Source organism: Saccopteryx bilineata, chromosome 4, assembly GCF_036850765.1.
Source record: "Saccopteryx bilineata isolate mSacBil1 chromosome 4, mSacBil1_pri_phased_curated, whole genome shotgun sequence".
NCBI classification, from domain to species: domain Eukaryota; kingdom Metazoa; phylum Chordata; class Mammalia; order Chiroptera; family Emballonuridae; genus Saccopteryx; species Saccopteryx bilineata.
In genome coordinates, this window is record NC_089493.1 from 182,994,274 (window position 1) to 183,020,140 (window position 25,867).

General features: G+C 48.2%; 1 protein-coding gene across 1 annotated transcript in view; it reads left to right on the forward strand.

Moving 5' to 3' along the window:
- Positions 1-25,867, forward strand: part of ADRA1B (adrenoceptor alpha 1B) — a 111,151-nt gene that overhangs the window by 58,031 nt on the left and 27,253 nt on the right. Inside the window, exons 2-3 of the mRNA XM_066273180.1 lie at positions 5,303-5,367; positions 5,852-6,998. Coding sequence (XP_066129277.1) covers positions 6,050-6,998 — 949 coding nt within the window. The 5' untranslated portion in view covers positions 5,303-5,367; positions 5,852-6,049. The remainder of the gene's footprint in view (positions 1-5,302; positions 5,368-5,851; positions 6,999-25,867) is intronic.

The window sequence follows — 25,867 nt, forward strand, 5'->3', positions numbered from 1 at the left end:
AACCCTTCTGAGACTCGGTTTCCTTGGAGTCTATCAAATGCCAATCATAATAGCATCCACCTCATAATATTGTTATCAGGATTAAATCAGATAATGTCCATAAGGCATTTTGGGTGCAATGCCTAGCACCTAGCCAACACTTAGTAACTCTTAGCTGATATTATTACTGTTACTCTATGCTAGGCACTTTACACACATTATTGCATTTAATCCTCACCTCAACCCTGTGAGGAAGGGACTATGGCGATCTTCATTTTACAGATGAGGAAACTGGGGCTCAGAGTGGTTAGATAGATGACTCGCCCAAGGACACACAGCTAATAAATTAGCAGAACAGGAACATAAATCCAGGTCTGTTGGACGCCAGAGTTCAAGCTCTTAATCACTTTACTCTGCCGCCCAAGGTCACATTTGTAGCTATTAAATGAGGGAAGCGGGATTAGACTCCAAGTCAGCTCTCCAATTCTCGGCAGACGGGGCGCTGGCCACGGAAGCCTGGCCGGAGGAGCCCCCCTGCAGGGCCTTCTCGCCTGGCCAGTTCTGCCTTGGCACCCCCTTCCTGACCTCTGCCTCGCTCAGGAACCTGATCACATTCTGTCTTCTGCTGTAATTTTCTTCAAGGCGAACACTGAACCTTCTGCTGCCTTTTTTATTTATTTTTTTTAAATCTCAGTCTGGTGCAGAGAAAAGGACGCAAGCTTTGGAGCCAGACAACAATGCTCGGAATACCAATGCTGCTTACTCACTCAGTACACTTGGCCATGTCACAGGACCTCTCTGAGTCTCAGTTTCCTCGTTTGCAAAATGAGGATAATTCCTTGCACGGTTGTGAAGACTTGCATAAATGCACACGGAGTACCTAGCCCAGTGCCTGGCACATAGTAGGTGCTCTCTGAAGGGTGCTCTACCATCCTATTCTATCCTATCCATTGCTCACAACACCTAGATCAGGGTTCGATTGTTTGCTTGATTTAATTCATCTTTGCTTCGCCCACAGCACCTAGCAGGGTGCCTTCCACAGAGTAGGTGGCTCCTGTACACGGCTGCTTGAATGGGAAACCGGAGAGAGCAGGAGAGGGGGCGCCGTGCAGAACTGCATGGTCACATGTGCGAGCACTCCTCCCGTAGACTCTCTAAGCAGGTCTCCGATTCTCCCATTGCCTTGGTCTCCCCAGAGCTCCGCCTCAGTGGCAGCTTCTCCTAGAGGGCTCGCAGAAATGGGAGTCTGCCACACCAGAGGTTTCTAATGTAATCATGGATAATGAAAAGGTTTTTCTTCCCCAAGCCTCGAGTGAGTCAGAGCTCTGTGCTTGGCTTTGCCCCAGGGAGTACCGAGAAAGTGAAATATTGTCTGTATCCTCATGACACCTAAACAAATGGTCAACTCCATGGGTCAGATATCAGCCAGGGTGGTTAAGAGACATCTCCAGTGAAAGGAGGGGAGGAATAGCAAGGAAAGGACCATAAACAAAGGTTGCCTTGGTGGGATCCTGACACATGGCTGCTATGAAGGCTAATACCTACTTGCCTTATGGTGGGATGTTTGTTTTGTCTTCGTGAAAGACACCAGTAAATGACAACATGTCTGAATCTACAAGGATTTTGAACCTCTCGATGTGGCTCAATAATGCCGTCCACATCCTGACAACAACCTTTATCAAACATTAGTTCTCATCGAGGTAACACACTCTTCTCTTTCAAAACAAGTATTATAACCCACCTCTGAATCTCAGATTTGCTCTTTTTCTTTTCCTGGCCCTTTGCCACCACAGAAAAATGTCTGATAGTCTGAGTTTGCACACTGCAGCTGGTTACTGTGATTATGTAGTCACAGCCTCTGTAAATTTAATGGTGTGCTGCTGGCTGTTCAGTAGCTGGTGAGATGATGCCCAGGGAAGCGGGAAATGGGCCACCGTTGAAATGTAGGCTCGGAGCTCGCTCTCCACTCTGCCCAGCTCTTCCTCTCCCCCATCCCTGGCTTCATATAATCGCCAGCTTCCTGGCATTCGTCCTCTTCCCACTCCCCCTTGGGAATAAACCAGTTCAAGAGAAGCACCATCATCCTAGACTTGAAGAGACATGAGAATGGTGGGAACTGAGTGTGTGACTGCGCTCCTCCCACCATGGTGGACGAAGGGGAGTTCGGGCGGCAAGCTTGCCCTCAGGAGCCACTCCACCCAGCAAGGTTAGCTGACTGTCTAGAACTAGAAGACCCCAAAGTTCCATCTGGCCCAGCCCCTCTCTCCAGAAAGATTAATACATGAGCCACCCCGGACCGAGGACAATGTCCCCTCTTCCTAGAGACCCTTAGCAGAGGGCTGCCCACGCTGTCCCAGCCTCACCCCTGCTGTGTGAGTCATGAGTAGCTGTCATGTGTGGCTTCCCTCTGGGGCAGCGGGAGGAGCTCAGCTCTGTGGGCCAGGGAAGCAGCGTCGGATCACCAGCCCTGCACCTGACCGGCCGTGGGGGCTTCCCAATTCCTGCTGCCTCTGACCACCTCCAAAATGCTGAATTGGCAAGCAATGGTTCTGATAACTCTCGAAGAGTGAAATCACCATAAGTCTGTGAATCTCTTACTTTAAAATCTTCAAACCACTTAAGCCAGTTTAATTAAAATAGCAATATATATATATATATATATATATATATACACATATATATTTTTTTTCAGGGCTCTCTACTACAAATATCTTAATCTCAGGGAACCCCTTAAAATGGTATGTTTTGTGCATTTGGGAAGTCTGTGCATCTTGGGAAAGATTAAAACCTTATGTATGTAATAACCATCTATCCCCAAAAATATATAAAAAAAACAGACATTCAGAAGATTTCTTTAAGTTGAGGAGCTTTAAATAGAATTCACCCTGCATGACTTCCTGGTTACCTAGCCCTAGATAGCAGCTAATAGTGATTACCAAGGAGGAGCTAGGAAGTCCCAGATGCAGGCTGTGGACAGGAGGAAAAGAAGGCATCATCAATCAGGCTTTACTTTTCAGTCTCCCTCTATCACTACCCATGGCTCTGCCACGTGTCTACTAGTCGGATGACGTCAGGAATATACAAACTCTCTCTGAATCATGGTTTTCTCATCTGTCAGTGGGGAGTGGTTATACTTCTCTCAAAGTGTTGTTGAGAAGCCTGACTAGGCGGTGGCGCAGTGGATAGAGCGTCGGACTGGGATGCGGAAGATCCAGGTTCGAGACCCCGAGGTCACCAGCTTGAGCATGGGCTCATCTGCTTTGAGCAAAAGTTCACCAGCTTGGACCCAAGGTTGCTGGCTTGAGCAAGGGGTTACTCCGTCTGCTGAAGGCCCGTGGTCAAGGCACATATGAGAAAGCAATCAATGAACAACTAAGGTGTCGCAATGAAAAACTAATGATTGATGCTTCTCATCTCTCTCAGTTACTGTCTGTCTGTTCCTATCTATCCCTCTCTCTGACTCTCTCTCTGTCTCTGTAAAAAGTGTTGTTGCGAAGAATAAAGGAAAATGAGTAAGTGTGTGGCTATCCATAGGGGCTCAATAAATGTGGGTTCCCATCCAGCACTAGTTGCTTGGGGTCCCCAGAAGTTAATACTTGGAAGGCTGCTCTTTCTATAATAATCAATCCACCCCCTATCTCAAATTTAAACTAGTATAGTCACTAGTCCTCAAAAACTTAAAAAATAGAATTACCATTTGACCCAGCAATCCTACTTCTGGCTATGTATCCAAAGCAAATGAAAATAGAATCTCAACAAGATAGCTGCACTCCATGTCTATGACGTCATTATTGACAATAGCCAAGATTTGGTAACAACCTAAGTTCATCAACTGATGGGCGGGTAGATAAAGACATGGTATATGCGTACAATGAAGTAGTATTCAGCCATGAGAAAAAGAGGAAACCTGCCATTTGTAGCAACATCATGAGACGAGAGGGCATTATGCTAAGTGAAATAAGTTAGACCAAAAAAAGAAAAAGACAAATGCTGTATGACATCACCTATATGTGTAATCTAAAAATATGGAACTCATAAAAATGGAGAGGTGAGTGAGGCTACCCGGGGTTGGGAGAGCGGAAGGGGAAGATATTGGTCAAAGGGCACAGACTTCCAGTGATTAGATGAGTAAGTTGTGGGGATCTAATGTAAGGCATGCTGATTATGGTTAATGATACTGTACTGTGTACTTGAAAGTTGCTAAGAGAGTAGATCTTAAAAGTTCACACCACAAAAAAGAACTGGTAATTATGTGACGTGATGGAGGCGTTAGCTAACACTAGGATGGCTATCATTTTGCAATTTATGAGTATATCAAATCAATATGCCGTATACCTTAAATTTACACAATGTTATATGTCAGTGATATCTCAATAAATTTGGAGGGAAAAAGCCACCCCTTACCTTGCTTCTGGGGGAAAGGTGTGACACAGCAGCTAAGTGTACATCTTGGGGCAGACCCGGGGTTGGGTTCAATCCCGGCTCCTCTCCCTGGTGGCTGTGTGGACTTAGAGTTAAACTGTGCTGTGTCTTGGTGGCCCATCCACAAAATGGAAAGGATCATGAGAATATCCCTTCTCTCCCAGGCTCATGAGGAAATGCAAAGAGTATTATATTAGCACGCGGTCTGGAACAGACCAAGTTTTGGATAATTGTTAACTAGCATAAGACTCTCCATCAGCATCTTTTGGCCCATACCTTCTCTCCTAAGTACTATTCACCCACTCTGGGGAGTGTGGCCCTATAGCTGAATGTCCAATGTGGATAAAAGGGGAACAGGGGATTATTTAATCCAGATTCTATTAAGTCCCTAAATTCCTTCTCCCGAGTCTGGAAGTCTCTTACCACCACCATAATCCCCCCCCCCTGCCGAGAGCCCACTAGCTTGCTTCTCATTTCTTTCAGGTCTTTACTCAAATACCATTTCAGTGCATCCTGAGCACCCACCCAAATTTTCAAATACCATCCCCCAATACACATCATTCCATTTCCCCCTCTTCGCTTTGTTTTCTGTTATACTTGCCTGGTATGTCAGCACAGGACAACCCTCACAGTTGCCTTACTTTCTTAATGACTGTCTCCTTTTAGTAGAATGTAAACCCCTGGAAGAACAGGAGTCTTTTGTCTACTTGGCTCAATCGCTATGCCCACAGTGCCTAGAACAGTTAACAATCTGTTGAATGAAGGAGTATCTGAGTAAGTGAATGAATGAGTGAAGAGAAGCCTTATTTTTATTTTCATGGGCAAGTAAAGGATGTGATTGGTCTCAGATCTGCCTCAAGTCCTTCCCACATGCCTAACTTCCTAATTCTTTCTCTTTTAGGTACTGCACAAATTGCATAGCCCCCTAAATCTGGGGACTGACCCCAGACGCACCCTGCATTACAGGTAAGCACCCTCATCCCACTTTTTAAAATAGTCAGTAGGAGGGAAAAGAATCCCAGTGGGCCACCCCGGGGTGGGGGGCAGGGGCGACCCCATGCTCAAGTCGATGTTCCTACCCCCTCCCGCAAGGCTTGCCCTGGGGCGGCGGGGGCGCGGCTGGCGGAGCAGGCCGGCGGCGTCGGGGCTGCGGGTGCCTTCCCTAGACCCGCATTGCCCCCTAGTGCCGCGCGGAGTCAGGGCGCCGGGCTCCCCCGCCTGATGTCACCGGCGTGCATTCAGCCCAGAGGCGGCTCATTGAAAGCAGACCCTCCTCGGCGCTGGCTGGGCGGAGGCGCCGCTGTCCGCAGACCCGTGGGCCGGGCCGAGCCGGGCGCCCCCCGCGCGCGCCCTCCTCCCGCCGTTCCCCGCGAGCCCGGCCGGCGCGCCTGGCGTGGACCATTAACTTGGAGCTGCCGCCTCGTCCCCTCTCTCCTCCTCCCTCTGACAGGCGACAGGCGAGCGAGCAGCGCGGTGCAGGAGGAGACGCGCGCCGGGCTGGGCTGCCGGTGGAGATGCCGCCTCTCCAGCGGGGCGCCTCCGGGAACGCGACCACCACGGGGGAGGCAAAGTTTCGGGGCAGCTGAGGAGCCCGGCTGCAGCCCTTCCAGCCCTGTCAACCCCCTGGCTATGGAGGGTGGACTCTAAAATGAATCCCGACCTGGACCCCGGCCACAGCACATCAGCACCTGCCCACTGGGGAGAGTTGAAAAATGCCAACTTCACCGGCCCCAACCAGACCTCGAGCAACTCCAGACTGCCCCAGCTGGACATCACCAGGGCCATCTCCGTGGGCCTGGTGCTGGGCGCCTTCATCCTGTTTGCCATCGTGGGCAACATCTTAGTCATCTTGTCTGTGGCCTGCAACCGTCACCTGAGGACACCCACCAACTACTTCATCGTCAACCTGGCCATCGCCGACCTGCTGCTGAGCTTCACCGTGCTGCCCTTCTCCGCGGCCCTGGAGGTGCTGGGCTACTGGGTGCTGGGCCGGATCTTCTGTGACATCTGGGCGGCCGTGGACGTCCTGTGCTGCACCGCCTCCATCCTGAGCCTGTGCGCCATCTCCATCGATCGCTACATTGGGGTGCGCTACTCTCTGCAGTACCCCACGCTGGTCACCCGGAGGAAGGCCATCTTGGCGCTCCTCAGCGTCTGGGTCCTGTCCACAGTCATCTCCATCGGGCCCCTCCTCGGGTGGAAGGAGCCGGCCCCCAACGATGACAAGGAGTGCGGGGTCACCGAAGAACCGTTCTACGCCCTCTTCTCCTCGCTGGGCTCCTTCTACATCCCTCTGGCGGTCATCCTGGTCATGTACTGCCGCGTCTACATCGTGGCCAAGAGGACCACCAAGAACCTGGAGGCCGGAGTCATGAAGGAGATGTCCAACTCCAAGGAGCTGACCCTGAGGATCCACTCCAAGAACTTTCACGAGGACGCCCTCAGCAGCACCAAGGCCAAGGGCCACAACCCCAGGAGTTCCATAGCTGTCAAACTTTTTAAGTTCTCCCGGGAAAAGAAAGCAGCTAAGACCCTGGGCATAGTGGTCGGGATGTTCATCTTGTGTTGGCTTCCCTTCTTCATCGCTCTACCACTTGGTAAGTTGGGGACTGGAGGGGGGACCCTGGGCATTTTCTGTTCGTGACTTTACTGACAAGCTCACTATGAAGTTTTTGTGTGGGATTTTTTTTTCTTTCTTTTTTGGTTTGTTTTTTTTTCTTCTATGCAGTCTGTGTGTGTTTGGAGACTGGAGAACACTGTTTGTTCTGCAAAGGCTTTGCAGATTGGGTAGCTGGCTAAGAACCAACTCAGGTGCTAGTGGAACACGCTGAGGTACCAGTCACTTGAAATAGAACCACGAGAGGAAAATCTGGTATGCGGAATGATTCATTCAGCAGCCTGCGTTTAATAATTTAAAAGGCCACTGGACTTGAACATCACACCAGCGTTATTTCAGTAGTAATCATGTGTCGGCTAAGGCAGCGTCACGAATGCAGCATACAAAGTAGTTTGTAGTCACCGCAGACCCGGCGTTTGGGAAGCAGGGAGGCAGCTCGTGCACAGACAGGCAGTTTTCATTCAGCATTTCCAGGGCTGTTGCAGAGTGCCCCACACGGCTCCCCAGCTTTGCAGAGGCGGCGTTCCCTTCGCCCCCTCACGCCTGGCTATCGCTTCGGTGCACTCCCTTCGTTATGAGTTAATAAGAGCAGTTTACAGCCCCAGAGCCCCAACTCTCCTGTAAGTTATCCAAAGCCTGAGATCTGAAGAGGAGGAAAATGACCTGAGGATCACATGTTCTCGGTTTTCACCCCAAAATGTCCCCAACTCTGGGGATTGGTGAAATGACCAGAATTAAATTATAGTTGTCAGACATCAAATCCTGCTAGGATGAAATTGAGCCCTTCCTCTTCTGTAAAAACATGTCCACCTCCTTTTGGTTGGTGGTCCTCCTGCAGCACTGTTCAAAAGGCTACCTGATTGATTTCCTCTGAGGAAGTAGAGGTCTGGTTAAGAGGCAAACCCAGAGGAGAGTGTGACTCGCTATCCGCATGGCCTGGGAAACACCTGTCCCTCCTCTAAGGCGCTGGTCTGCTTTGATTTCTTCTCCTGTCTCTGGGGGCCAGTCCAGAAAACTGAATGGAGGCAGGCGACCACGGCAAAGTCATGTGCCGTGGCACCAGAAGAGGTAACAGCTGCTACATGCCATGGGCCACACTCACCTGCAGTTACCCCAGGGGCTCAGTTAGAACCCAACACAACCACATGCCTCAAGTATCTAAAATTCTGAAGACACACTGCTTTTAAGAGAAAGAGGCCAATGAAAAGAAAGCAAACTGGTATCAGGAGTTCCCCTTTTAAATAGATAAAGGAAAAGGCGGTTTAAACTCCTCTCCACATGATCACTTCTAAGGCTGGCTAACGCCGGGCAGAAATGTTTTCAGTGTATTAAGTGGAAAGGGTTTAAAGCTCTGCCTGCCCCTGCTCCCCACAAGTGATTACATCCCACTGCAGAGAAGCTGTCTTCTCTTTCCCAAGGTCTCAGGGTCCTTCTGCATGCTTGTGGAGTTAAAGTGGATGACAATTCACCCTGCATCCGGCCATACAAAGATCGTGACTGTATGTAGAAGTGATTTGGCCACTTATTATTAAGTTAAGTGACCTTGGGCAAATAACAGCTCCTCTGTGAGCCTCAGTTTCTTCACCTGCATAATAGGGCTAGTTATGATGTGTTTCACAGGGTTTGCCCTAGTGCGTGGATAAGACTTGGTATAGTGTCTGGTGCACAGCAGATGCTCTAGGAAAGTTAGCTCTTAGTACTACAAGCCCAACCCAGTCACCTCCCTGCTATAACTGTGTGTTTTCTCCTCTACTCATTTGCCAGCCCACACCTGTTATTAACGGCTCAGAAGAGAACTGGGCCTGTTTTCCTTCTGCTCCTGCCCACTGGCCTGCGGAGGCTCTGACCAGAGCATCCTCAGGAAGGAGCAAGGCCCAGCAGGATGCAGGGATGGATCAAAGGTGCAGGCTCTCCCTTCAGAGGCTAGGGAAACAGCTCCAAACAGGCGAAGAGGCTGCCAGCACGCTGAAATGCTGTGGGGCCCGAGCAATCTAGTCTGCATGTGAGCTTTGCCATCAGTTAGATCTGTAGCCTCGGGCTTGTTGCTTTACCTCTGTGGGCTCCAGAGCTCCCTTCCAGAGAGCCTCAGGGTTGGGCCAGATCAAGAGCTCTCAGACCTTAATAAGGATCAGAATTGTCTGTGGAACCCGATAAGCATTCAGCTTCTTAGGCCTACCCCACAGAGAATCTGACTCAGTAGGTCAGATGGATTCCCAGGAGTCCACGTGTTTACCCAGCCCACCAAGCGATTCTGAAGGGGTGGTCCACCCACCAGGCTTTGAGAACCACTGGTGGGGCGCCCTCTCAGCTTCCTGGAGGCCCCAGCTTCCCGGAGGCCACAGTTTTAAATGCCGAACAGCTTAGCCCTGCCCCTGCCACGCTCAGTGCAGCATGATGGGGCTTCTCCCTGGGTCCTGCTCTTCAGGACCACCCTCGGTTTCTTCTCGCTCACACTCTCTCCACTTTCCCCCGTTCTGTCGATGCCTTTCTGAGACCTTATCTCGCTAACACCCCAGGTCCTTGGCTTCCACGCCGTAAAAAGTGAGATGTTCTTGCCACCATAATGCTCTCAGAGCTTGTTTCTCCTCCCCTTGCTGTGAAAACTTTCTGCCTATCCATGCTGTTCTCTCCCGAGACATCCCGGCGTGCTGTCCCTGAACCGACCCCACCCACATCCTCACCCCTGGAAACCCAGGCCTTAGCAAATGAGGAATATGGACTCCAGGCTTTGGGTTTGGGATGGACTCCAGAAGGTACCCAGGAGCGAAAGGTGCCTAAGAGAAGATGCTTAGTGACCGTGTTCTTCATAATTCAGCAAGAGCATCCAAGCAAAACTAAGATGCGGGTTTCTACTCCCTCTGAGTCCAAATAACACCCAAGTAAAAGTAGCACGATGTAGAACAATAATTCCTTTGGAATCTGAAGAAGGTTCCAAATTCTAAATTTTCCATGAAAGGCTTTCCACGCATACGGAGAGAAATCGGATCTGGGGAGACCGTGGTAGGCAAACACGAGTGAAGGAAGGGGTAACTTCCAGTGGGCCATAGACTTTCAGGGGCCTGAATGGCAGGAGATTTCCATAGCCGTGTTTTCTTCTCCACGGGAGGGAAGGGCTGGGGTCCCTCTTGGGGAGGAGGGAAGATAGCCATGCCACCTGCAGGGCCCTGGTTAGGGGCCCCGCTTGTTTACCTTCCTCCCTTATTTTTATTTTTGGGAGCAGGGCTGGGCTGCCTGCGGAGTGGGGCCTTGCAGCTCCTGCAGGGCCCTCCCCACCTGGAACACACACACCCCCACCTCCTCCCCACCCTTTCCCTGCGGCGCCTCAGACCGAGTTGGGCCTGGGACCAGCTCTCACTTACTGGGGAGCAGGGATGGACGCCACCAAACAAGGGCCTCTTTATCCGGCCCCTGGAATCAGGCCACGGAGGGACAGGAAATAATGGGAATATAAAATTTCTACTCATTGGGTCATGTGCACGATGTCCAGGGAATCTTCAGCTGCCCAGCATCATGGCGAAGGCCAGCTCCCACCTGCCTGGGCAGGCCTGGTCCGGGCTGCGAGAAGAGGCTGGGCTGTTGGGGGAAATGCACTCTACTGGGGGGAGGGAGAGGGGAGGGAGAGGGGAGGGAGAGGGGAGGGAGAGGGAGGGAGGGGGTAGCAGGAAGTACTAAGCAGCCAACTGGTAGCTGGGCTCAGTACGTTGTTTAGAAAACACTGGAACCTTGCCTTGCTCCAAATCTTTCTTCCATCTTTTAAAATGCTGAAAGGCACCAGGAAGCCATTATTGAACTAACCGCTTTCCCCTCCAAATAAATGAAGGTCAGTTTCAAAGAAACAGTTGTGCTCTCTATAGTGCTGGAACCAAATAGGAATTCCTCTCACCATTGATTTGTTTCTCCAGTCCTCTCATTCAGACTGGGGCTGGTGAATCCCCTCCTCCCACAAGAGCACAGGGATGGCGAGGGTCTCAGAGATGATTCAGGACAGAGCCTCCCCCACAAGCACACACTAATCCTCCAGCTCAGAGGTTTCAAAACACAGGAACTTGAGTTGCTTACAAGGAAAACAGTTGGTTTGAGTGAAGAGAAATTTTTATGCACAGGGAATGCATCCTGAAAGAGGGAAATCCTCCGGAAGGAAAATACATTTGACCAGTAACTAAATCATTAATAAAGACTTCCTAAAGCACCTACTATGTGCTAGGCACTATATTAATTACTGGGTTGTTGGGCCAAAAACAAACATGGCTGCTGCCTGCAGGAAGCTTATAGCTTAGTCAGATTGTATTATCATGGAGCACATCTGATAAGCCAGACATTCTGCAGGCCCTTTACAGACATTGTCTTATTCCTCACAGATACCCTGACAGGGGAGAGGAATTGCTCCCTCTCTACAGAGGAATACACCGAAGCTCAGAGAGGTTAGTCTTCTTGCTCTAGGTCACACAGCAAGTAACTGATGGCACCAAGAGTTGAACCCAGGTCTGTCCAAACAGGCACATGGAAGTTCCACTGTGCCCAGGAGAGCTCTGGCCCTTTCTGCTCTCTGGTCCCAACCTGCTCTCAGAGGAAGTGTTTTTCAGGGACCCAGAGACGCCTTGTCAAAAGATGGTTATTGTACTTTTATTAGGAACTTCTACCTTTCTCCCCCTCCCCGCTCCCTGCTGAGAAAAGATGCACCCATAAAATGTCAGGGAAGTTCATCCAACGGTCTAGCCCAGGGCTGGATTTTCTCTACACCTCCTGCACAGTGTAGGAGGGGGGTCTTTCAAGGGTGGGCTTTTCCTCACCCCAGCCAGAAGCAAAATGTGGGACCTTGCCCTTCTCTAGGGGTCTAGCTCTACCTCTTTAATCAGTCATTCATTTGTTCAGGCACTCATCCATTTCGCTGAGTAAGCATGCATATATTGCACGCCTCCTGCGCCCAGGCATTGTGCTAGAGATATAGTGAGGAGCAAAACATCTGTGTTCCATGTTCTCGTAGGGTTTAGTTCTGGTGGAAAACTAGTTGCATTGGAATGAAGGGGCTGAAGCAGGCAAGAGAGAGGGTCTGAATTATGTCTTTAAGAGACAACTCGGGCCACCATGTGGAGCACAACCCAGAGGCGGGGCAGTCAGGAGGCCACAGTCCCAGGGGGAGCTGGTGGGAACTCAGACCACACCGGTGACTCTGGAATGGAGAGAAGTGGGCAGGCTCAAGGACTTGAGGATGAGTGGTCATGATGTAGGAAGGTTAGTGAGAGCAAGAAACGTGTCTGGAATAACCCTGAAGAGTCTGGGTGACGGGGGTACTGTTTGTTGAAACGGGGACAGTGGCGTGAAATACACAACCAAGAGAATTCCTCTCAGGAGCTTCTTTGGACCCCATTCATGAGGGCCCAGAAGACTCTGACTAGGAATGATCTGCCCAACACTTATGAGTTGAGTGGTCAGAGTGTCCCAACCCACAAGCCAGAGAGCCATGATCAACAGCTAATGTAGTGATCATCAGAAACATCAGGTGGGGAGGGGAGGTAAACATAGATCGTTGGACAGCCCCCCACCCCCACCCCCCGCAGACCTGTTGTATCAGAATCTCTCCTGATGGAGCTGAGAATCTTGACTATTAACAGTTCCTGCAGGTGAATCTTATGCAGTCAGCATAGATAGCAGCCGTCCTCCCATGCCTGGGCACTCCCGGAATCAGCATCCCATGGAGAGACCAGAAAGCTTGATTAAGCCTCCCCTGGCAGAGCCAGAGCATCCCAGCCTTTCCCAGTCCCGTGGACCAGTCCGCAGAGAGGCTGTCAGGAAGGAAGGTGAATCTTAAACTAGAGCTTCCCTGGAGAAGGGGAGGACAGTGAGCACGGAGGAAGCAGCATCTCCCACGTAGCGGGTGCACTGCTCAACACTGAATGCTCTGTATCGCCAGTGATTGTCACAGCCCCTCTGCAGAGCAGGTATCATCCTCCTTGTGCTTATAGGTGAGGAAACAAGAGTTCAGAGAAGTTTGGTAACTTGCCCAAGGTCACACAGCCAGTAAATGGTCAAGTACATCAGACTCCACATTTGGCACTCAATAAACATTCATTATATCATTCCTTTTGCAATTACAGTGCTTCCCAAACATTTGTCTGAGGTCTGGTGCCCATGGGTGATAAAACTTTTACTGCTCATGACAAAACAAGAAAACAAACTAGAAAAATTCTGTGTTTTTCCAAATGTATTCAGTATAAAATGACTGTCCTTTTATTCTAAAGACTATGTCCTTTCTATTTTCGGACGCTGAAATAGCATTTTATTTTGATGGGACAATGATAATAAGTGGTGGAGACGGGTGTGTGTGTGTGTGTGTGTGTGTGTGTGTAATGCCTTACTTGCAAAATAAAAAGTTGGTAACTCTCTGTACCTTCCAAAAAATGTTTTATGAAATTTTGCTGTGGAGTCCCCTAAAGTCTTGGAATCATGGGAGACACTATGGTGTTTGGAAACAATAAATATTTGTAAGAAGAAGCAGAGAGGGAGAGAAGGACAAGAATGGAAAGCAAAAAAGAAAGGAGGGAGTAGATAAATGTTAGCCTGGGCTTCGCGGTGAGACCCAGGGGGGGGGCGGGGGGCGGTGGCGTGTGGAGGGCCACGCCTGTCAGGCACCACAGCACTAGGGGCCACCCAGGGCTGCTGGGCGAAACAGGCCACCGCAGTGCCGGCGGGTGCTTGTGCTGCTGCAGTGACCTCACAGATCGGCCTATTAAGATCTGTAATGCAGGAGATGCCTTTACCTGAGTTATGTGTGTGGCTCATAAAAATAACTGATGGCCTCCAGGCCACACTGGGAAATTGATTTCTCCCGTGCCTGCAGGATACTTCCACAGCCGCTGTGCTTCCTGACCACGTCTGATGATGATAATACCAAGAGCCACCATTCATTAGGCCTGGCGTGTGCCGGGCTCCGTGTGCTGCACCAGCCTGGGGTGCTTTCTGTGCCTTCTCTCACTCGCTCCTCCCCAGAGGCTAGTGAAGGGGGCGCTATTATTTTCCCTGTGTTATAGATGAGGAAACTGACACTCAGTGAGACGGAGGGCGCTGCCTCAAGCCACCCAGCTGATTAGTGACAGAACCTAGATCATACGTAGGCCAGCAGCTGACGCTAAACAGTTCATCACCAGGGATCCCCTAGGTGTGGGGCTCTGAGCCCGCTTGGGGAAGCCCAAGAAGGAGCTGGGGAAACCAGAGTCTATTCCGAGGAGGAGGAACGGAGGGGTCCAGGCTGCCTGTGGTTCAGCAGCCAAGAGGTACCACGTCCTGGTGAGAACACAGGGAACATAAATATAATTGGGTCTCCTTTCCCCTAAAAGAGAAAACAAAATTTCTCTTTTGTTATGGGGACTCCAGACTTTGTTCAGCTTCAAAACTTAGTATTGGTCATTTCACATAACATTTTCAAGATTTTTATGAAACGTGGGAAAACAGCAGATTTGGAAAAGTTTTTCACAGTTTAGTTTCTCCCTCACCCACATCCGTGTGGCCCCAGCACCACAGGACTCTGTCCAATGAGGGACCAGTCTCTGGTCCTACCCTTCGATGTCATAAGACCGGGTGAGTCGGTATCCTGGACAAGAGAGTATTTCTAGAAGCTGTTTTTCCACTTGCCCTGACTGGCTGGTGATAAGCAGAAAGAAGAAACCGCCAACCACATACATGTATTCAGCAGAACCCAAATGAAATGGATCTGAACTCTCAGCTGGTTCTCTAAATTGCCTGTGGCCCCTGTTCTGACACCCACATGAGGGGGGATCTGACAGATGGGGGCAGAGGGCAGGTAGACAGTGGTCCTAACCAATTGCAGTTAATAGATGTTACTTTTGAAAACTTTACAAAATCATATAATCATGAGAAAACAGTTCTGGGTTCCTTCCGGGGCCTCAGAGGGCCCTGAGGCTATTTAGGCAACCCTCGTCTACACCCAGACACCACGGGAACGGCTCTTTCTAGCAGCCTCATGACTGATGGACTTCCCTGTCTCTCCAAACTGTGCCTTCTCCAAGCTATGACCACACCTTTCTCCTCTGCCTAACACAGTTGCTCACTAGTGATGTACTCACCGTGAGTTCAGTAGAATTAGGAACATACTTTAACTCAAAATAGGATTATTTGCCATTTCACAAATAAAACCTTGTCTCTTCCTTCCCCTGTGCCTTTGCTCAGACTGTTCCCTCTGCCAGGAATGCTTTTCCTGTACCCTCTGAATATCCAAATCCTGCCCACCCTTAAACCCCCAGTTCCGGGGATATCTATCTCTCTCATGGTCCTTCCTGATTCCTGCTCCCTTTCCTGGCAGTGACCACTCCGTTTATATCTTATGGTACTTGTCGCATTTGTCCATGGGGATCGGGACTGATCTGCACACCTTTAACAGAGTTCCCTGGCTGCAGAGCCCTGGGGAACGGGGTCTAGGTTTGAAATATGTTCTTATCCCCCCACCCAGAGACATGTACCGAGCTGACTCTCAGAAAACAGAGCAAGTGGAGGTATGATCCAGTTTGTGCCTGACTGTTGAGCCTCCCAACAACCCATCAGATAGGTGTCAGTGTTACGCCCGTTTCATAAATGAGGAAATGGGCTTGGGGGGAGGGGGAGGTGACTCATCCCATTCCTCGAAACCACCAGCAGCACATTGAGAGGGTCCTGAGAGGGAGGAGGAGAGAGAGCCTGACACCTGGCTGCCACAGTCCAGGGAAAGATTCGTAATGAGAGAACGAAGTGAACATCAATTTCCGGAAGAAAGATGCGACTTTTACGTGTGCGTGCGCGCGCGCGTTTGTGGGAAATAGGAGTTATTGCAAACGTTGGTCTGACATTTTCAAATCTTCAGTTAATTTACCCTGGTTACCCGAGTGAGTGACTGAGCCGGGATCTGAATCCATGGCCGGCTGACCCTACTACTTAGAGAACGGGTAACTGAAGGGACGGGCGTTTGCGGCACAAGGCAGAAGGTGTGACCGGAATGATGAGTGTCTCAGGAATGTCGGGGAGACAGGAGGGAGGGTGGGCTAAAACAAGGTCCGGGGGGAGGAGAAGGACGCGAGCTGGGCCTCGAGGACTTGTCAGGCTGGAATGACTGGAGGGGGAGGGCATCTTCACCCTGTCCGTCACCCTCCCCCCTGGCATGACGGAGCATGAGTCAGCCAGGGTGCAGTCCTCACTGGCGGGCTGGTGTTCTCAGGACTCTGTCAACAGCACCCTCGTGACCACCCCTACCCGCAGCACATCTGAGCCCCCTTTGAACGCTCAAGCACCCCTCTCTGGGGTTAGCAGGCAGACTGTGCTATAAAAGTTGCACCGATGAGCAGTTCAGGCCAAAATGTTCAGAAACAGAATGTTCTAGTACATGCAAGTGGACTGTTCCTCACAGAGCCCCATTGAATTTTTTTCATGATATAGGCCCACAGCAACTTGTCCCCCTGATGCGGGGATGCATCTGGGGCTTGGTTTCACGTGCCTTCTAAAGAAACTTTTATTGAATTGATTGGGGTGACATATGATAGTGAAATCATACAGGTTTCAGGTGCACAGTTGTACAGCATCTGTATAGTGCACTGTGTGTCACCACCCCAAGCCAGTCTCCCTCCATCACCACCTACCCCCCACCCTCCTTCACCTCCCCGACTCCCCTCTGTCCCTCCTGCAGTCCCCACGCTGTTGTCTGTGTCTGTAAGTTGTGCATGCTTTTTTGAAATTCTCCTTTAAGATAGAGTTTCCTGTCAGGCTAACGTGCATCGCTTAGAGGCTGAGCTCAGCACCCTGGCCCAGCCCCAGAAGGAGATTAAAACGGGACCAAGGGCAAGCCGGGCTCACTGTCATTCACAGGCCTGGGCCCCAGGCACCAACGCCACAGCACGGGGCTGGGCAGAGGTCCAGGGAGGCAGCTGGTTAAGGGGGTGGTTCCAAATGGAACCAAAACAATTACATCTCCAGTTTATATATTCAGGCCATAAATCGCCCCCTGGCATCAAGAGGAATTGGTGGGGCCCCTCTTTCTGCTCGCAGGTACACCCTCACAGTGTCTATTTGTGACTTCTTGTCCCTACCCCTTCAGAATTTATCTTAGCACAAGGGTTCCATGAGCCCCTTTGGCAATCTGGCGAAGCCCCTTTGCACAATAGACAGAAAATAAGAGGCCTAGGATTTCAAAGGAAACCAATTAGGTTGAAATAGTTATTACAGTGTTGGAAAAGCAAATTTATTATAGAGTAAAACAATGTTCTTCGTTACTAACATATTAAATAAACAAGATCCAGCAGCAAGTCAAATAAATAACTTCTATAATTTTGAAGTAGTGACAAGTGGAAATATTTTAAGATATCTGCAACTAATGTAATGAGATATCATAAATCTGATTTCTATTGGTGAAAAATTCTGCTAATGCTACTATGGTTTGTTGCCTACATTTCTACTGAAGAAAATACTAACTTTCAGGCAAAGATTAATTTTTTTATTTAAAAATAAATAAATAAAAAGGTGGCCCTGGCCACTTGGCACCCCACATGCAGATGTCCTGGGTTCAATCCTTGGTCAGGGCACACATGAGAAGCAACCATCTGCTTCTCTTCCCCTCCCTCTCCCCCTTCTCTCTCTTCCCTTCTCGCAGCCAGTAGCTTGATTGGTTTGAGCGTTGGCCCTGGGCACTGGGGGTAGCTCAGTTGGTCTGAGCCTTGGTCTCAGGTGCTGAGGATAGCTCGTTGAGTCAAGCATCAGCCCCAGATGGGCATGGCCAGGTGGATCCCAGTTAGGGTGCATGCGGGAGTCTGTCACACTATTTCCCCTCCTCTCACTTAAAAAAAAAAAAAAGAAATTTTTTCCGTCTTAGTTTATGGTCCTCTAGAATAATAACCCTGCCTCCCAACATTATAAAGATGTACTTCAGGCCATGAGGCTTTTCTATGTATTTTTATTTCCAAAAACGCAGTCTTAGGACCACAGGGAACTTGGACTATGCCATTGTGCTTAGTAACTATTTTGCATGACTACTTGTGGCAATTTTAGTTTATTTATTAAAAAATAATGCATAGATTTATTTAAATCAGAAAGAAAAAGAAAGCAGTGGAAAAATTCTTCTGCCCTCACTGGACCCCAGGTTTAGTGTCATTCTGCATCCTCAATTTTTTCCTCCAGAAGCAAACACTGTTACCACATTATTTGTGTATGCTTCCAGAAATATTCCACTTATTTATAAACATATGCAAGTATGTGTATATATTTGAGTGTGTGTATATGGAATGTGTGTGTTTCCACTCTGTTTATTTTTATAAATAGTATTTTATAAACATTATGGTGAAGGTTACATTTTACACTCAACAGCACATCTTGGACACAGTTCTATGTCAGCATGTTTAGAGTTACTGCTTCCCTTGTCATGGCTGTATAGTAATCCATGTATGGAATATCCTGTTTTACTTAACAATTTCCCAATTCATTGACACTTCGGCTATTTTTAATCTTTTACTACTATAAACAGTGTTGCAATGAATACTTTTACATTTATGTCTGTGCGCACATGTTCAGGATAAACTCATAGAAATGGAAGTGCTGGGGCAAGGAATATTTGGTATTTTCGGTTTAACCTAATTTGTTCAATTTCACTAAATAAAGGATTTAAAATATAGTAAAAGAGAAAGGGGTGTTAAAACACATAGGTTAGATCTATGTCCACTAAGCTATCATTTAGGAGGGTTGTTCATGATATTTACATTTAAAAAAATCGTAGAGTAATAAGTAATCAATCTATTCTTAAAAGCTATTAACTTAGTCACCTCGGCCCTGGCCGGTTGGCTCAGTGGTAGAGCGTCGGCCTGGCGTGCAGAAGTCCCGGGTTCGATTCCCGGCCAGGGCACACAGGAGAAGCGCCCATCTGCTTCTCCACCCCTCCCCCTCTCCTTCCTCTCTGTCTCTCTCTTCCCCTCCCGCAGCCAAGGCTCCATTGGAGCAAAAGATGGCCCGGGCGCTGGGGATGGCTCCTTGGCCTCTGCCCCAGGTGCTAGAGTGGCTCTGGTCATGACAGAGCGACGCCCCGGATGGGCAGAGCATCACCCCCTCGTGGGTGTGCCAGGTGGATCCCGGTCGGGCGCATGCGGGAGTCTGTCTGACTGCCTCCCCGTTTCCAGCTTCAGAAAAAAAAAAAAAAAAAAAACTTAGTCACCTCAGGGAGTAAAATGGTGTGAGCAGAAATGGGTTAACTTTTTCTATATACCTCTGTATTATTTCACATGTTACAGTGAGCACATACTCTATTTGTGATTAACAAAATGTGATAGAATATAAATTCAGGCCTGACCTGTGGTGGCGCAGTGGATAAAGCATCGACCTGGAAATACTGAGGTCGCCGGTTCGAAACCCTGGGCTTGCCTGGTCAAGGCACATATGGGAGTTGATGCTTCCAGCTCCTCCCCCCTTCTCTCTCTCTCTCTCTCTCTCTCTCTCCCCCCCCCTCTCTAAAAAAAAAATATATATATAATGGGGACTCTTACATTTTTATGATTGTAAGAGAAAAAAATCAATGGCCAGCGAAGAAATGATGATTGTCCTTAGTCATTTTGAATCATGACATACATTTATATAATTTTACTTGATTAAAACATACACGCACACACACACACATATCCAGCTATGTGATTACCAGCTCTAGAACATTTAGAAATTACTTTGACCCCTCTTCTGCTGGGTATAGCCTCACCCACTCCCCCAGTTCAAAAACATGTTCAGTTGCTTACTGATTTTTGTTTTTATATATCATATATATTTTTTTAGCAAGAAGAATTTTCTCTCTTGGTAGCAAAAATAAGTAATTCACACACAACAACAAGATAAAGAAAAGTCATCCATAAGCCTACCCTTTATATAATTATATTAAATATTTTCATATGATACTTTAAAGAATTTTCCATATGTGTGCAGATGTGTGTGTGTGTGTGCACATAAATACAAATCTGGTCACCTGGCACTTTCATCACTGAGCTTCAAGCATGGATTTCTTGACATTTCAATAAACTTGAATCTTTTCATTTTCATACATTTTTCACATCCTTTTAATGCCGCATTGCGTTCCATAATAGAACCTATCATAATGTACTTAACCAAACCACATATGACAGCCCAGTTATAGAAGTAGGTGAGACATCTACATAGTACATCCATGAGGCCCAAGTGTAGAGTGAAAAGAATGTCCCCCCACTTTGCTGGCCCCCAGCCATCTGATTTCACTCCCACCAAAAGACAACTACTACTACCAATTTCTTGCCTATTGTTTCAGAGATATCCTATGCATATAAAAATATATTTATATGCTCTTTTTAAAATACTATTTCGCACCTTGCATTTTTCACTGAGTAATGTATCTTGGCAATGTTTTTACCTCGATGTAAATAGAACGACCTTATTCTTTCTATAGTTGCATAGTAATCCACTGTAACTCTTTTCAAATAGACCTTTCTTGAAAGACATTTATGTTGTATCCTTGGCTGGATAACTTGGTTGGTTGGAGCGTCGTCCTGAAGCACAGAGGTTGCCAGTTCGATCCCTGGTCAGGGCACATACAGGAACAAATCAGTGTTCCTGTCTCTCTGTCTCTCTCTCTCCCTTCTTCTCCCATTAAAAAAAAAATATGTATGTTGCTTCAAACCATCTGTTATTACAAACAATACTGTAGCAAACATTCTTGCACATACTTCATTATTTCCATACTATCTTTATTTTTAAAATTCTGGAGTGGACTATTCTGAGTTACCTTTTTTTCTTACTGTAAACATGACCGAACTTTCCTCCATCAAGATTAACATTTCATAACAAACATTTGAGAGTGCCCACACATTCTCCGAAAGTGTGCAACCAAACTTTTTCATCTTTGCCAAAGTGACGGGTGAAATGCTTGGGAATAAGGTTCATCATCTTTCCATGTGTTAAGATAATCCTTCCCCTCTTGGTGCACGTTTGTTCTGAGTTTTCCCCTGTGACAAATATTCTCGTACACACATGTTTAATAGCTTTTGTGCACCTGCCCTGGAGGATCCCCTTAGGATAAAACGCACTTTCAGCGGCTATCAGGTGTCCCCAAACTACAGCCGGCCGGCTGCATGCGGCCCCCTGAGGCCATTTATCCAGCCCCTGCCGCACTTCCGGAAGGGGCACCTCTTTCATTGGTGGTCAATGAGAGGAGCACTGTATGTGGCGGTCCTCCAACAGTCTGAGGGACAGTGAACTGGCCCCCTGTGTAAAAAGTTTGGGGACCCCTGGTAGATCAAAAAGGCAGACTTCCTGCGAAAGGCTTTTCAGACATGGATTGTCAAGTAACCCTCTGGAAGGGTGTAACAGTTTGCACTCTGTTAAGTGCGTCTCAGCACAGCTAAAGAAACCGCTTTTTACACTGACAGCCCCTCCCTGCCGGAGGCACCTGCGTGGCAGGTCACCTTCCCCTTTGGGAGATAAGATGGCTAGAAAGCTTCAGATCCCTCCATCTCACCAGGGGTCAGCTTCCCAAGTTCAAGGCTTGCAAGCTGCCCTCTTGGAATACCACACCCTGTCCATCAGGGGAGCCAGAGCAGGCTCCCTGATCCCTGCCTTGGAACGTGTATATTTTACCCCGGACCCGAGAACAAAAAGCAGTCACCCATGGTGTGTAAACGGATTTGATCTTTCTCGGGGCTGCCAGGCCCTCCACGGTCCACATCAGTGATTCAAGGCTCCGGGGCTGACGTCCCGACTTAAAATCATAACAAAACAAAACGCTGAAAAACAGTCGAGTTTGCGGCATTGAGAGGATGAGTTCATAAGGAAGGATTTCTCTGGGCATCCAAGCTGGCCCCACCCCACCGTGGGGGCCCGTGCAGACCCAGGGAACGCAGTGGACAGCCTATATTTAGACAAAGGCAAGGCAAATGCACCACATTTTAGTTGCAAAATTCAAATTGGCTTTGGAAGATGTCAGCCTGGAGAATTAAAATTGAACTGAGCACTGTTCAAGAAGCAGGGAGCTGGCCCGCTGAGCAGATTCTGCCGGGGAAGGAGGCTTCTCGAGAGGCACATGGGTCCTGGTCAGTCAGGGGCACGGTTTAATCGTGACCTTGACCGGCTGCTCTGAAAGGAAAGGCAGAGTTATTTTCAGACTGCACTAAATCTAGAGGTGTTGGCACCAACATCTAGGACAAGGCTGGAATGGGGTGAACTTTGACCCACTGCCACAGGGTCTGGAGATCAAGTTGTCGTTAAACCAGGGTCCCGGGATCAACCAGCCATTTTCAGGACCTGACTAGAAAGCCTTTTCTGCCACCTGTCTCTGTCACTGCCATCTCACTCTCTATCCTGTGAAGAGGGCCAGTGCCTTCCCTCCTCTGGGACATCCTTGTTAGCCTTCCGTGACTCCTGTTTGAGTGGCAGCTTCGAGTACTCACAAGAACAGGGACACAGAAATCAGGCGAATCCAAGTCGGAAGTCCTGGCTCTGCAGCTCCTCTCTCTAAGCCTCAGTTAATTCATCTGTAAAATGCAGCTGAAGTCATCTGCTCATAGGAGTGTAGCGGGGAATAAATAAGAAAATGGACGAAAAGAACTCGGCCAGGTGCCGAGCACTAGTGAACAGTTCATAAACATCAGCTGTTAATGTATGTGAAGCGTCTAATACACTATCGACTTTGGAGGAAATATTTAGTAAGCTATCTGTTGATATCATGCTTATGACTGATTCTGTGAATGGGCTATGTCTTTGGAGAAAACAAAAATTGTACCAATTCCTTCTCATTAAAAGATTAGGGGGGGGTCCCTCTGTTAAGAAAGGCAAAAAGAATTTAAAAAACGAAGTAAATAGAGTGCTGAGTGTGATGGTTACAGGCACAGAAAATATCAGAAGACTTTAACCCACATTGCTATTCCTGCTGCTCTCTTCTTAAAATTGTTTTGATATTTAATAATGAGCTATCTCACTTATTCCAAAAATAATAATAATTTGAGAGACACCCAAGACTCCACCCAGATTGAACAAATGTTAACATGTGACTGAATTTGCTACATATCTTTTTTCTTCTGAGAACTAAAGTATTACAAATTCAGTTGAAGTTGCCCTCCTCTTCCCATTCATCTCTCTCCTTCTCAGAGACAACGACCAGGATGCCCTACACCTTCCCAAACATGTACTTTCAGAAGCAAGAAGAAGAATGGTCAAGACTGAAGCTCTGGATCATGTCAGTCCCGGGTTCAAATTCTGACCCTGCTCCTTTACTAGCTGTGTGGTCTTTGCCAAATCGCTCAACCTCTCTGTTCCTCCTTTTCTCTCTTTCTACAGTGAGACAAATAATAACACTTCACTGGGTCGTGGTAAAGATGAAATAAGATTATGTAAAGCAATGGTTATTGATCAGGTATGATTTTCCTCCTGTCCCCAAGGGACATTTGGCAATGTCAGCAGACATTTTTGATTGTCACAACTGGGGTGTAATACTGGCATCTAGTGGGAGAAGCCAGGGATATTGCTGAACACCCTACAGTGCACAGGAGAGCCCCCACAACAAAGAATTCTCTGGCCTAAGATGTCAATAGTACCGAAGTAGAGAAACCCTAATATAAAGCTTGTGGTCACTGTTTCATAAGGGCTCAAAAATAATTGTTCTATAAACATAACAAAATATAATTTTTAAAAAAATTTTAAGATATCATGCTAGGTACTTTCATATATATTTTTATCTCACTAGTATCCAGTTAAATCAAACAAACAAAAAAGACAGAAGGCAAGCACTGTTGCTTCTGCCAGTCTGAGAATATCCTTTTCATGGAATCCGTGATAAACATTCAAAATGTAAAATTTGGGGCTAATAGATTAACTGGAAGTTGTCATTCAGAGCCAGCCCTTCCTTGCTCTCTGTGAAGAACAATGGTATTCGCACTTTCAGCCACAAAATTGGTTTGCTTAAACCACAAAGCAGGCCCAGGGACTGGCATTGCAAAAAATAAGGCATCAGAATTAAGTGAACCCTTTTGGCCCCTGTTTGTAAGGACTGACTCCCAAAGGCTCAAGAAACCACAGAAGCAAGGTAGAAACTGGGGAGGAGGAGAGAGGCCTGATCCCTGCTCCTCTGAGTCACCCCAGGCTCGGTGGACTCAGAGGATTCCACCATGGTCCTCCCAGGGATCAGAGCCACTGTCTGTGCTGGCCAAAGAGCACCTACTGTGAGCGCCCTTCTCCAGTGGGTCTCTGAGTGTGGTCCCCAAGTGTGCTCCCCGGCCCAGCAGCATCAAAATGGCCCAGGAGCTCATTAGAGGTGACAATTCTTAGGCCCCCCAGACCTACTGTATCAGAAACTGGGCTGCACCCAGGATTCGCCCAAGCCCTGAGTGTGATTCTGATGCAAACTCCAGTTAAAGAACCACTAACCCAGCGGTTCTCAACCTGTGGGTCACGACCCCTGTGTTTTGGTCATTCGACCCCCGCCGGGGTCGTGACCCACAGGTTGAGAACCGCTGCACTAACCTAATAAGACCAGATCCCTCTGTCCCTGTGGGTTCATGTCCTGTTGTCCATGGCCGTCCTGCTGGAGCCATGCGGCTCACCAATTCAGAAGGGCAGGAGCCATTACTGACCAGCATTCTCCTGGGGCTGGGTGCTTGACAGATAGCCTTTAACTTTCACAGTAAGAATATAAAAGAGAGACCTTATCCCTTTTCCCAAATGGGAACATCGCAGCTGACAGAGCTAAAACAGCTTGCTTAGGGCCGTACCTACAGAAAATGGCTGAAACCACACCCTGGATCTGGGAGAGACAGAACACAAACAGATCAGCCCTGTTGGGGCCAAATTGTGAGCCCTTTCAAGTTTGTCTTTCATGCCCCTCAGTCACCTGTTCTGGGGGTCCACCTGCCCACAGGTAGTCAGTCCCTCAGGGTACATAACCGCCAGTGTCCTGATACTGCCCCCTAGAGGCCGTTTCCCCTACTGCAACCCTCTCCTAGCCTTTGCCTGATGTTCTGAGACTTCAGATCACCACTCTCCCTCTTACTGGGTGTGTGACTTGAAAGCCAACTTAACCTCTTTATGCTCCTGATTCACATCTGTAAATCAGTTATAATAATTCCTTCATATCAAGGTTTTTTAGAGAATGAAATAGGATGATGAACATGAAAATATCTAGCCCCGCGCCTAGTGCCTAGTAGAACGTTGACTCTTGCCTTTTTCCCATCTTCCTCTACACACCAACTGTGAAAACTCAATCCAGGATTGAGTCTCCTGGAGTCTCACTTATTGGCCATCATATCCGCTAACACGATGAGCTAATTCTCATCAAGGTGTTAGTTCTCCATAGTGGTTTTCTGTGTTGGCCTCTGAAACACCATCGGCACTTCAACCAGGGGCCCTTTGTCCTCAAAACCGTGCAGATTGGGAGTGATTAACAGTGGACATATTAGGGACGACGGATGGCCAGTGGGGAGCCTTTCCACATCCTTCACATGGCTCCCGTGGGCACGAATCGCAGAGAAACGAAAAATGAGGTTTAGGAAAAGAAGAATATACCTTTAAGGTTGCACTGGGCTTGGGAGAGAGGGGAAAATGAATTAAAGGCATTTGAATATCAGGATAATTGGGAATGATACAAACAAAAGAAGTGAAATCAAAGACTAATGGGTCGTTTGCCCACATTTAACACAGTTGTTTGGGACCTACGTACTTGAATGTAATAAAGCTTCATTAAAAAGTAGTTATCACAACTAATAAGACCCCAATTAAATTAGCTTTCACTGGGCAAGCTGCTTGTGAGGCCCTAACAAGGTTATTCGTTGCCATCGGCCTGGCCTGAAAACGAGAGAGGACTCCGCCATGTCTTCAGTGACGCCTGGA